The sequence below is a fragment of the Netta rufina genome (assembly GCF_964035555.1).
Source record: "Netta rufina genome assembly, chromosome: 3".
Lineage (NCBI taxonomy): Eukaryota > Metazoa > Chordata > Aves > Anseriformes > Anatidae > Netta > Netta rufina.
In genome coordinates this window covers 85,717,795-85,731,234 of record NC_140125.1, presented here as the reverse complement: position 1 = coordinate 85,731,234, position 13,440 = coordinate 85,717,795, and the positions used below count along the sequence as shown (strand labels likewise).

Below are 13,440 nucleotides of genomic sequence, written 5' to 3'. Positions count from 1 at the left end.
GAAATCTCTCCTCACTGAGACTTCATTTAGGTCATAAATTGCTGTCTGTTCAATTCTGGGTAATGGGTGCATTAGTAATTGTGAAGTCTGTGAAGTTCTTACTGGTATCTTGTACCATACCTTCAGAAACCTAGGGTATGTGAGTCACCCGTACCAACACAGTTTTCTCGCCCTGCATTGCAATATGTTTGCTCCTTCCAAGTTAGCCTGCGGTTTCATTCAGTTATTTCCACTAACTTGTTTTTATCATTGTGATCCATTCAGCTGCTTCAGGAGGGAAATTTTAATTTAAAAATAAAATTTAAAAAAAGATCTGTTCTTTGGAAGTAGTGGTTTCCAAAGCATCACTGAGAAGGGAAAAAGAGAGGTATTGTCTAGCAATATGGTTAATTAAATCTTTTTTCTTTTTTTCCTTATTTTAGCAGCTGAAGGTTCTAAAACACAAGACAAGAAATTCACTTCAGGACAAAGCAACACTGGTACTAAAACAGGTATGCCCTTCTGCATGCTACACATTGTACAGCTATTTGCCTCAATGGTACTTTAAAATCAGAGGTCTTCCTTTTAAGGACATTTAAGACATTTTATGCTCTTATACCTCTCTTAATGTTTCAGTCAAAACTGTGACTGTTCATATTTAGTTAGGCTGGAGTCTCTGTTCACAAAGAAGCAAAACTAAAAAAGCTCCTTGTGGTTTAGTGCAGCTTAGGAATGCGAGCTGGGTAGTGAGATAAGGTTACAGAAGCCACTGTACTTGCATCTGGGCTTGCACTGGAATCTGTTGTGGACTTTCTAAAAATGCTTCTGTTAGGCTCTTCCTCGCTCATCACAATGTATGCCATCTTCTGTAGTGTACTCTGTACAGCAGGCAGATGTTTGTCATTTCCACACCCCACCTGACGGGTATATTGTGTGGATTTAATTCAAGAGTTCACTAATGCTGCACTTACACAGTTAAGACGATGTACAAAAATGCTTACTGTAATCCTTGATGCCATGTGTCTGTCCCGTTTGCATGCTTAGACCAAGATCCAGATCACCACTGAGATACCTGCGTTTTGCCTGTGTTGCAGCACAGGTGTCTGTGCTATTGAGGGCTCAGCATGCTGTAAGGACCCCCGCTTCAACTCCTGGGCAGCCTGGCAGCTCAGTGGCTGCTTCACCCTGACAGAATTTTCCCAATCCCCAGTCTGGGTGCCTTTGGCCTCTGTCCCTGCAGGGAAGCAGTCTCGGTGCTGCCTGAGTTCAGCTCACCCCGTGTCAGGCAGCGCTGGCTGCAGCACCAGGAGCTGACTGCTCTCGGTCAGGCAGTGGGAAGAGCAGGAGAGAATGCATTAACGTGACCCACTTTTATGATGAAAACACAGCTCCTGGAGTTGTACAGTGTTTAATACCCATTTTATCCTGCAGTAGTTTAATCCCCATCCCTCACTTCTGAGGCGGGTGTCCTAGATGCTCCCATGCTCCCTTCATCTGTGCTGCTGTGTAGGAGGGGGTGCAGACTCCTGGGTGCAGGGTTCAGCTCTGCACCCAGCTGATCAGAGTCCCTGCCTTGAAGAGAGGATTCCTGAGAGCTGTTTTTGTCCTTTAGGCTGCATGAGAATTGTATGCCAAACATTGAGTCAGAAAGGAGAGACTGTTTGCAGCAGGAGTGACAGCTGTCATTGTAAAGGAAGTCATTGTCTGGAAGGTGTCTACAGGCTGAACAAATATTAGGATTCAAGGGAAACACAGGCAACTCTGAATGTGTGCGTGGGAGTGGGCAGGGAGCTAGACAGAGGGAAGGGTTTTTGAGATCCAAGCATGTATCTTTTCAAATAATGCTGTGGCTTACATATTTCTCCCGGCAGCTCCCCCCTGAACTAGCAAACAAGCTGGCTGTTGTTTTCCACTCTGTTTCTTTTAGTTTCAATAGTGCGAGAAATTGGAACCCTAGGAGTCGAGGACAGAAAGGAAGTAGCCATTTGTGAGAAGAGGCTGAGAGGATTATAAATGTATGTGAAGACTGGTAGTAGTCTGAGGTAGTTTTGAAGTGACACTGAGTGCAGCTGGTAGTCACTCGGGCTGTAGAGACTGGCCATATATAATTCTTACATATGACAGCTAGGTTGAAATTTTTCAAAGGTTGTAATTTCTACAAATGCCAACTGAGTTTGAGAGTTCAGTGTTAATTATCTGGAAGCTTTGAAAAGACCACGTTTTCCTTTTCTTAATACAATGGAGGACCAAAAAAAGACTGGCATTTCAATGCTGAATTTCTGAGGGGTGAGGAGAAAAAAAAAAAAACAAACAAACAAAAAACAAACCAACAACAGTAAAACTATGGCACCTAAGCTACTTAAGTGGACTGGTAAAAAAAAAAAAAAATAAAAAAAATGAACTCATGGTAAGCACTACAAGTTCACAAAAAGTGCTATTCAGGCACGGAATTTCAGCAATAGGTACAAAATTAATTTTCCCTTAGTAGAACTATAGCTTATTTAATCTCCAAATGTCCCTCTCTGGCATAATGTTAAGTATTTGTACGCTCTGTCTTACAGCTCTGCTTATGACAGACCTAGTGAAGCGTAGCGGAACAGGTTTCTGAGCATGAGTTTCCATGCTTCGCATCATAACCAGACTGCAACTTGTTGCAGCAGCATGGTCGTCCTGGAGTGTCCTCTCTAAGGCTTTGCACTCACCCAGCTATCAACCCTTTCTGTAAGAATTGAGGAATTCTGACGGGACTTGTTACACATGACATTTCCCACTTCCTCATGCAGCAATGTAAAGCTACTGCATGATGATGAATCTGAGCTCGATGAACTCGTATGTATGTCCTGGTATTCCCACTAAAATGCCAGTCCCCTGGTATTTGCCTGGTGGGTTCTTAACAGAGGCAGGGGAAATGAAATGGGGAGCAGTCCCAGTGAACTTTCTATGTTGCAGCAATCTGAAGCTATGTACTTGGGGTCTCAGCATCTCGTAATGCAATTGTTTGAGGTTGGGCTTGTAGCCCAACTATGAAAAATTGTCATCAAGGCCTGGGAAAGACGTTTTAACTAATACTGTAAAACTTGGTCCAACTACCAGTGGAGGAAAGGCAGCGTGATGGCTGGTGTGCTACAAACATGGTGTCCTTGTGCCAATATTGACCTACTCTTTTGTGCCCCCAGATGTATTAAATGTATATATTTCTTGTACTGAAAACATGCTCACGTTCTGCATAGCCTGCAACTTCGCATGAACTCCTTGGGATTGTTCTAACAGCCTGGGTTGCTGGGAGGGGGGGTGGTGTGGACACTGTCAGGTGTGTGATACAGAAAAAATAATTGGATATCTTGAAACAGAATGTCAGAGGGCAGTTTTAAAAATTTATTTTATTCCTCCTATGGCTTGTAATTAGGAATCCTTAAGGGAGACCTTTTCAGTTTGCCTGTCCATATAACCCTACTGCCTCTTTGAAGACTTGCTTCCTCTCCCCTGATTGGGAAATCTCCTCTCAAGAAAGTAGGAAAAAAACTGAAGGAAAGTAGGACGTTCTGAAAGAAGTGGGATTTCATATTATTCCCCAGGGTCTCATCACTCTGTCAACTCAATGTTACACTGACTTTGCTGACAGCCCCTGAAGGGAATCCTTGTTTTCCAGGGGAATTCGTATTGGGTGTGCATTATTCCAGTAGCACTAATTACTCATGATATAGAAATTCATGTTTTGTGACTTCTGTGTGCCAGCCACAAGAGAGAAGGAATATTATTACCCTTTTGACCTGCGTCTGCATGCCGAAGAGGCTGCATGCAAGTCAGCGCGTTTCTCAATATCAACCTAATGTTAATTTCTACCGTACGCTGGGCAAATCTGTGCAATGGCATGGCTAGATGGAGTTCCCTAAATGGCAGCACTGCGTGCTATTTAACCAGCGTTAAAGGTTTGATCTGTAGCTGGGTGATGGATTTTCTTTGGCTTTGGTGACTTGTTCACTTCTTGTACCTTTCATCGGAGCTATAATGTTTGAATGTTCTTCTTCCTACCCGCTGTGCAGTGGGATTTCTCCCAGCTGCTCTTTTCATCAATACTGACACCATTAATTGAGGCCGTATTCTCTGGCCATTGTTGAGATGGACATTTTTCACTGAAAAGAATTTAAGAGTAGCTAAACTGAAGCTAGCTGCCAGTGGCGTCTTTCATTCAAGAAGTCATCCTGATGCAGAAACTTCTGCTGGAGTATGAAATACACACTGCTGACTTTGGTCTAATTCAAATAACTGTGTAAAAGTCAGTCTAACATCCCTACTTCAGGGATTTATTTCTGCACATCCATATTTTTAAACCTAATTTTTATGACATTGTTTTGCTCGTAATTTTTTTCATAGGTATGCCGTCTGCACACACAAATAGGCTGACCTTACGTGTTTGTGCAGACTGCTTATTTATGTATTCCTACTGAATAATGAAAAGCATCTCAGTTATAGATTTCTCTGTTTTTATGTGCACTTCCATGGCGACAGGAAGTTCCACATACTTCTTTACTTTAACATGAAATATTAAAAAATAGAATTCACATCCATATTAAAATAAATCGTACTGCTTCATTATACACAGAAAGCTTTTCTATTTTCTGTGACTTTTTGTTTGTTTGTTTCTTTGCTTGTTTTTGTTCAAAGCGGACTTTTTCAGTGCTAGTGAAAAAGCAAAAAATCAACAGCTTTCCAAGCATAACAGAAGAAGCTAAGGATGAGTAGGAAATTAGTTTTGGCAGCATGCTGAGATGAATAAGGAGCTCAGATTTTGTTCCTGTTCGGTCTTTGGCTGCTGAGACTGGAAGTAGGATGTTAGCTGTTTAGCATTTTGTTGTTTTCCAGATAACTGATTTTGTGGCACTGAGCACATGATACTTTCCAACCAAATGTGAATTTTGTAGTCAAGAGTGGCTCTGACACAGATTTTTCATAGTACCCTTGGTCTTACTGCTGTGATCCAAGCGTCCAGTGGAAGACATTTTTAAACAAATTGTGGGGCTAAGTCACAACTTAAAAAGATAGTTGAGGAAATTATCTCGTTCTTTACTGGTATTGCACCATTCCATGTACGTGCTGCACCATCTTACCATGTCAGCCAGAGCTTTTAACACATGTGTGCACAAACAACATCTGTAGGAGATCAGTATCCTGCTGTCTGAGTTCTCACTCTTCAGAACTTCAACCAGACCTGCTACAGTGTTTTGAGCCGACCTGTTTTGCATGCACACTGAGCTTCTCCAGCCGTGTGGAATAGGACTGACTTGTTTTTTGAGGCAATCCTGGTGGGAAGAGGGTGCTGCATTATAATTGGAGAATTTCCTCTGAATGCATTTTGGAAGGAGGTTATGGAATAATGAACAATATTTAGTCAGAGTGCTTTCAAGCAGCCAAATTGTTTTAAGCTAGGAAAAAAAGAATCAGACATTTTCCTCATGAGTTTTCACAGGCAGTAGTCTTGCTTGGAACATTCAGGGTTACAACTTAGTCCATTTTGGGGGAGTGTTTTACATCTTGATGATTAGAGAACATTCGTAGTTTCTTAATTGTTCTATATTTTTTTTACTTAAGAGGGATTTCTGGAAATGGGATTTATTTTGAAAGTAGAATGATTATAGGTGCTTAATATTCATTCCCCTAAAAACTTGTTTATGTTGGTATTGGATTTCGTACTGCATGATTAATATTCCTCTCCTTCCATTTGCAGACTACTCACCAATACTAAAGGTCGATGACAGGCAACGGCTTGCTAGAGAAAGGAGAGAAGAACGAGAAAAACAGCTAGGTAAGGCCTATTGTATTGTTTTGCTGTTGCTTTTCTTATTAACTATCATTTACATTCCATGTTTTTGCCAGTTTGCATTTAGTAGCATTCAGAAAATTGATCATGCTAGATAGGCAGTATCATTCCGGAGGGACATCTTTAAAGTAGATCTTGTAATTCATGCACGTCTCGGGATTCGTTGTTGCTGTACCTTTTTTATAGCTGTTACTTAATCTGAATCTTTATGAATATGAGAGAGGGACTCTCTGTCAGGGAGTGTAGTGATAGGACGAGGAGTAATGGCTTTAAACTAGAAGAGGGTAGGTTTAGGTCAGGTATTAGGATGAAATTCTTCACTCAGAGGGTGGTGAGGCCCTGGCACAGGTTGCCCAGAGAAGCTGTGGATGCCCCATCCCTGGAGGTGCTCAAGGCCAGGCTGGATGGGGCTTTGGGCAACCTGGGCTGGTGGGAGGTGTCCCTGCCCATGGCAGAGGGATTGGAACTAGGTAATCTTTAAGATCCCTTCCAACCAAACCATTTTCCCCACAACTTAATAGAGTGGTGCTTCTCCCCTCCTCAAAATATTTTGATTTTAAGTATCATGGCACACCTTCATTTCTCATTGTTTGAGATTTAAAGATACTCAAGAGCAGGCTTCAGCCAGAGTCAGCCCAAGAGTTAAATATTCAGTAGCTGTTAAACACCTGATTTTCCTCATTGGCATCCCTGATACAACCAGGAAAACAAACAGAATTTAACCAGGAAGTGTGTACTTCTGCATGTGAACAGCAGGAGTTGCAGAAGATGAGCCAAGGCCTTAGCTCCAAGCAGGACCATGTTGTTGCTGGGTTAACTGATAGCAGTGCTGTGTTGCATGCTTTACTAAAATTGCAGAACTGGCCAATGTATGTCTCACCTTGCACAAGCTACTGACCTTCTGGATGATGACTGTGAGGCACTAGAAGTCCAAAGGAGCCTGGGCACCAGATACTGGAAAGCCTTCTGGCTATTGAAAGTGAATAGTGTTGGCAACTTCAGTGCTCCTTTGACACAGTGAGGTACTCTTCAATAAGGGAAAAGTTCCCCTCGGCCCAAGTCATCTTTCTCTGAGGCCAGTGTGGGAATTCACTCCCTTATCTCAACATTCATTCAAGGTACAAATCGCTTTTCATTGTTATTACCTTTCTATCATGCACTAATAACCAACTCAGACTATTCTGCCATAAAAGTTCCTATATTGTCTGAAGCAGTACCATACTCGTATCCCAGCCGATGGGAGAGGATGAGACATATATCCAGGGGACAGAAATTAGTCACACTGCTTAATGCACTGACTTTATGGCGTTGCAGGAAAAAATACACGGAACTGTTGCTTACATTCTTAGTCATCCTTATAAGTAACAATGCTGATGAGTTCGCTTGGCAACAGGGTCTTGCCTGCTCCGTGCAGTCTTTCCCTAGCAATACATCTAGGGTGAGCTAGAAGCAGCTTCAGGAAAGCTGCAAAGGAAAAGAAGGGTTATTTAATGCTCCAGAGGAACTGGCCATACTTCAAAACATCCAGTTTCTCTTTTAACATGTGATAATGTGTGCAGGGATCAGACTCTCAGAAGAGCTGCTATTAGAGTTACTTGGATTTCTTTTTGGCAATGCTGTCAGAAATATCTAGGTGCTGAGACCTTTCCCCAGACTTCTTATCTTTTGCTTAGATTGTGTATGTGTTAGATCCTGTTTCATTATGGCTGGTTAATACATCTGGAGAGAGCTTGCTTGGAGCTTCAGATACTGGGATTAGTCAGCTTGTCAGCAGCGTAACGGAGGATTAAGCAAGCAGTTGCTCAGTAGCACTGAGAGCACGCCCACCCCCACTCCTGGTGCACTGAAAGTATAAATCTTGTAAAATGATAGAAGGAAGAGAGGCTGCTGCCCCTTAGCTACACAGCAGCAAAATGTGGCAGTATAGAGAACATTTCCATGTTGCAAATCAAGTAATATTTGATGTTACGGTCAGTGGGAAATTCAAACAACATATATTTTTTCCCAGTCTCTTCAAATTGATTTGCATCAGAGGAGAATGAAAACAGTTCTCAAATAATGCATATGTGAGTAACCACGCTGAGTCAGCCCAACTGATGTAGGTAATGATGATACCCTGTAAGGTAATCGTGTTGTAATTTTTATTTATTTATTTTTACATGCTGGGCTTTCCAGTATGGGAACAGCTGTCAGGACCCACCTTCCTCCACCTACTGGATTGTGGCTTGAATCATTTTTAAAGGCACATACGATAACCTTGAAATAGCTGAGCTTTTTGGCCTAAAATATAAGCATAGAAAGAATACCTCACTCTATATACAATACTCTTCAGATGTCATTTTTCATTCTTGTGCTGATGTGATTCTTTTTTTCCAGTTAGAACCATGGAACCACAGAATGGTTTGGGTTGGAAGGGACCTCAAAGACCATCTAATTCCACCCCCCTGCCATGGCAGGGACACCTCCCACCAGACCAGGCTGCCCAAAGCCCCATCCAGCCTGGCCCTGAACACCTCTAGGGATGGGGCATCCACAGCTTCTCTGGGCAGCCTGTACTAGGGCCTCACCAGCCTCACAGTGAAGATTATTTTCCTAATATCTGATCTAATCCTACCCTCATTTAATTTAAAGCCATTACTCCTCGTCCTATCACTGCACTCCCTGACAGAGTCCCTCCCCTGCTTTCCTGTAGGACCCCCCTTTAGGTGCTGGAAGGTCTCTGTAAGGTCTCTCTGGAGCCTTCTCTCCTCCAGGCTGAACAACCCCAGCTCCCTCAGCCTGCCTTCACAGGAGAGGCACTCCAGCCCTCGGATCATCCGCATGACCCTCTTCTGAACTCGCTCTAATCCTTCCATGTCCTTCTTGTGCTGGGGCCCCAGAGCTGAACACAGTGCTCCAGGTGGGGCTTCACAAGACCAGAGCAGAGGGGGACAATCACCTCCCTCACCCTGCTGGCCACACTTCTTTTGATGCAGCCCAGGATATGGTTGGCTTTCTGGGCAGCAAGCGTACCTTGCTGGCTCATGTTGAGCTCATCAACCAACACCCCCAGGTCCTTCTCCTCAGGGCTGCTCTCAATCCATTCTCCACCCAGCCTGTATTTCTGCCTGGGATTGCCTCAACCCAGATGCAAGACCTTGCACTTGGCCTTGTTGAACTCCATGAGGTTCACACAGGTCCACCTGCCTAGGTCCCTCTGGATGGCATCCCTTCCCTCCAGTGTGTCGACTGCACCACACAGCTTGGTGTCAGTGGCCGACTTGTTGAGGGTGCCCTCAATCCCACTGTCCATGTCACACACAAAGATGTTAATTAGCAGTGTCCTTTAAGAGGTTGCAAATACTGCGTAGTTGGACATGCAAAAGCATCGCTTTATGATGGGGTGCACTGCACAAGCACTGTTTAGACCCTTCCCCACCCTATACTTCTGAGGTCTTGTATTAAAATGCCATCAGTCTCATGGTCCAGGATTTAAAAATACATAAATAGTCATATTCTAGGCAGCCTTTCTTGAGAAACAGAATGTCTTTATTCCCATTTTCTAGCTTCTGTAATTTTGTAGAACTGTACTGTAACACCAGCCATAATTATGCTTCTTTTTCAAACCTGGAGAGCCCTGGTTTATTGCCATCTACATCATAATAGCAGTGATGACCTTCCTCTGGGACATGTTTTAACTTTGTACTAGCCATGCATGCATTGCTAGGCTTGTTTTTGGAGGGAAGAGGAAATCTTTGTTTCTGGCTTGCTCGAGTGGGTAATATGACAAGATGTTTAGGACAGGATGTCCTAAAAATCTGCTCCTGGAGTTCAGGTTGGTGGTGTATATATATAGGCTTAGACCCTTCAGGTTCCAAAACAAATGAAGGTTACTGGCCCATTTTAATTAATTTATCATAGATGATACTTCCATGCCTTGATTTTTTTCCCCCTTCAGGTTTGTTTCTCGTGTTGTAATGATGTTTTGCTGTAGGATTGGGAGAGATGCTTTCCTTTAGTTTTCCTGACCTCTGATTTCCTAGCTACTGACAAATGAACATTTGTTACTGGAATGATGTGACTTCTCGTGAGAAACATTTCATTTTGTGTCACATAAAAGCAACATTAAACTGTAGGGTTTTTTTATGTGGAATCCTTCATTCCAAAAAGGGAGAGTTCTGCACATCCCCATGATGTATGAGTGTCTTGTGTCCTTGCGTGAAGAATTCTCTTGAACTAACAAGAAAATTGAAAGTTGTGTTGTACTTTCATCTGTATACTTGTCTGCAAACATGATTTAGGAGCTGTCTCTTGAGATTTGTATTCTAGTACGGCGAAGCAGAGATCTTTACAATGGCATGCAAGCTTCATTTTTCAGTGCAGAGCCTAGATAATCAGTCATTCATGTCATGTGAACCATAGCAAAGAAAAATCTACGCTACGTTAAATATCAGGTTTCCTGAAGTTGTATAAGTGTGTGTCTTGCTGAAAGAATAGAGTTGGATTTTGTTAATATTTGAGCATTTGCCATACGACAGTAAAACATAGGAAAGAAGGGATTTTTTTTCTATAGAATCAGAAGTTGAATTTAAACTTAATTCATTTTTTTTTATTCAGGGGATCTGCCAAGTTTAGCCAAAGTTGAGATTTTGAGTCACCTCAAGAGAAATTATTCCCCTTCTTTGGGGAATAAAAATAATTTGTGTTCACTTTTATAAGTGATGGTAGTGATCTGTAAGACATTTGTTTCAGCAGTTTGAGCAGCAGGGAATCGTATCATTTATCTTCTCTTGAAAATTAATTTGCTCACTCCTCCTGGTGATATCATATGGAGTACTAGTTTTATTGGTTTGGTGTTTGTTTACTGGGCAATATTCTGATATTATGGGAGAAGGGGGGTTGATTTGAGCCTTATTTCCACTCTTGCTTACTGTCTACCTTTAATTTTTGTTCAAGTTCTGCTGTACAGTTGTTGATGTGGCTTTCACCATGGTGTAGCGGGTCAACATGCTCTGCACTCTTGAGGATTTGCTTGCATGTATTTTAGCTGTGTTATTTCACTTATCACACTTGGGGGTCTGAGTACCTATTTTCTTTTCAGTTAAAGTTAAGAGAGTAGAAAAAATGAGTGCTGTCATCTTTGTTGTCCATGTACGTGCAGCATATATACATATAATAATTGTGTGTGTGTGTATATATATATATAATTACTTCACTGTAGGGTATGCACTGCTTTTGAAAAGCCACCCCCAAACTTTCAAAAGGTGACTGCCTTGGCTTTTTCTGCGTGTGACTCATGTTTCCCATGACTAATAAGCTGTATCATTTTTTTCAGCTATTTTCCCTCTGAGAATTGCCTTTTCACGTGGGCAGAAATGAAGCATGGCTGCTAAGCCACTACTTTAATTTTTTTATTCCCCTGACCATGTGGTAATGTTTGTATTACTTGTTGATATGCAAATACAGACCTTTAAAAGACTGTTAGGTTAATCTTTACATGATCATATAAATAATGCTTTCACTGTGACCCAGGCTCTTCAGAAGCCATATTTTCACTCTGCGCTGTTTCTGCTAGCACTCCTTCCCACAGTGTTTGTGCACAAAGTTAACACCCACCCTTTAAAATACAAATACTGCATCTGTGTGACACCAACCCTCTTGGGTCATGCGAGACGGGAATGCCAGGAGGAGCTGTGGTCGGTAAGGGCACGACCTGCCAAATGGGGCTGTTCGTAGAGGGCAGGGCGAGGGGAGCTGTCGTGCTCAGCTTGGCTCCAGCCCAGCACGATGGTTTCATCCTTGCTTTAGATCAGTGTCAGGCTGTGCTTGCCGCTCTTGGCTGTGCCTGACACTTGTCAGGGCTGTTTTGTGGAACAAATTATAGTAGCGAGCCTGATCAAAGTGGTCAAAATTTTAATAAAAGCTAATGCTTCTTTTCACAGAGAGCCTCACTCTTGACGTTGCCACATTGGCTGCATCTTACTGACAAACTGAGCGGTGGTGAAGAGCATTCCCCAGCTTTAAAACTTAGTTGCTCATGCTTCTAAACTGTTCGTTCCTGGCAGGGTTTTGGTTCCAGCCAACTCTTCTAGCTGATTCCCAGACAAGGTTTGGGAATTGGCAGAGAAAGTCCCTGGGCTTTTCCTAATGTATATTGAGTATTGTCACCAATTTGGAAGGTAAAGGTTTAGTAGCAGGGATGAGTTACTCCATGCCGGTTGGTCTTTGGGCACATTTATTAGCCTAGACCTGGTTCTTAATAACTGGAAAAGAAATAAAGGAAAATATTTTTCTACAGGGAAACTTACTGGGATTTTAAAATGGTTTTAATTCTGACAGCCTGAAATAATGTTGTACAGTATCTTAGTCCCCGATTCTTGAGCAAACTGTTTTAAGTCTTACATCTATGCATATTTTATCTACACTAATCCTGCTTAGACGCTGACCCTTTTCATCACAATTGTAATCCTAACAAGGACATACGGCTGGTTTAGTTTCTGGCTCTGGGAACAAAAGAAGGTTTGCCTTCATGCCACCCAAGTTAACTTTTCACCTAAGGAAAAGTTGTATTCATCTTAGGTTTTAGAACGTGTTTGAGCTTCAGGTTGGTTAGATCCATTGCAATCATAATACCAACAGTGTATAAGCACTGAAATAATATTTAAAGGATCACGCTATGCTATGTGTTCTTCTCCCAATTGAAAATGATCATTGGCACAATATCACATCAGTAAAAATTATAAATCCGTTGGTGAATTCCTCTTGGCTTATTTTGTTCTCTGATGGTGAGGGACAAAACTTTCTCCCAATTTCCACAATCAGAAGCCCCACAGAAACTGGGAGGCGGTGGCATTAGTTAGCATCTGAATCATTTTGGGATGTCCTCAGAGGTTCTGAGAGTGCCAGAAGGGTTGATAAGACAAAAACAAACAAACAAACAAACAAACAAACAAAAAAACCACTATTTTTAAGGAAGATTAGTTTAAAAATTTCTGTGCTGTATGTCCCTCAGAGCGTGGCTACCGGGGAGAGGCTGGCTTAGCGAATGTGACACTAACTTCAGCTGTAATTACAGTTCTGAAGTTCACCTTTTAATTCAGTCAGTCAGCCATTTCTGTGGACCGCTGGGACATTCCCGTTTTTGGGTAGGGTTAAAGCAACACCGATCCATTTTTCTGCTAAGGCAGCAAGGAGGGGATCACAGTGTCAGGCAGCGCGGAGCGGGCAGCCAGGAAAGGTGAAGCAGTGGTCAGAGGAAAAAGCTACTGCTGAGGTGAGTGTTGTGAAGTCAGGAAAGAAGGCTGGAAAGCTTGGCAAGGACTATGAGCTCTCTAGTCAGGTAAGCTGTTCGTCCAAGGTGAGTGCAAAAGGCAGGCTGGGAAGGGGCAGTGCTGATCTGCCCTTGTTATAGGCAGTAACCAGAAGAAAAAGGGCTGAAGCGAGAGACAGCAGAAGGGTCGGCACAAGGGGAGCTGGGAGGACGTCCAGTTGTTCCACATGGACAAGCAGAAAATAGAGGCTTTGACACCTCATGCATGCTCCTCTTTCCCTCGCAGTCTAAAGCCCTGCAAAGCACGGCACACTGCATGCCTGAAACTGGATCAGGGAAAGGTGCTACAGAATGTGTTACACAAAAGAAATGTGCGTGGTTTGTAGTTAACTGA

At 42.6% G+C, this 13,440-nt stretch overlaps 1 protein-coding gene across 1 annotated transcript in view; it reads left to right on the top strand.

Moving 5' to 3' along the window:
- MAP7 (microtubule associated protein 7) overlaps positions 1-13,440 on the top strand; it is a gene marked incomplete at both ends in the record, with an annotated part of 108,374 nt that overhangs the window by 55,186 nt on the left and 39,748 nt on the right. The window contains 2 exons of the mRNA XM_084284717.1: positions 423-491; positions 5,705-5,782. Coding sequence (XP_084140843.1) covers positions 423-491; positions 5,705-5,782 — 147 coding nt within the window. The remainder of the gene's footprint in view (positions 1-422; positions 492-5,704; positions 5,783-13,440) is intronic.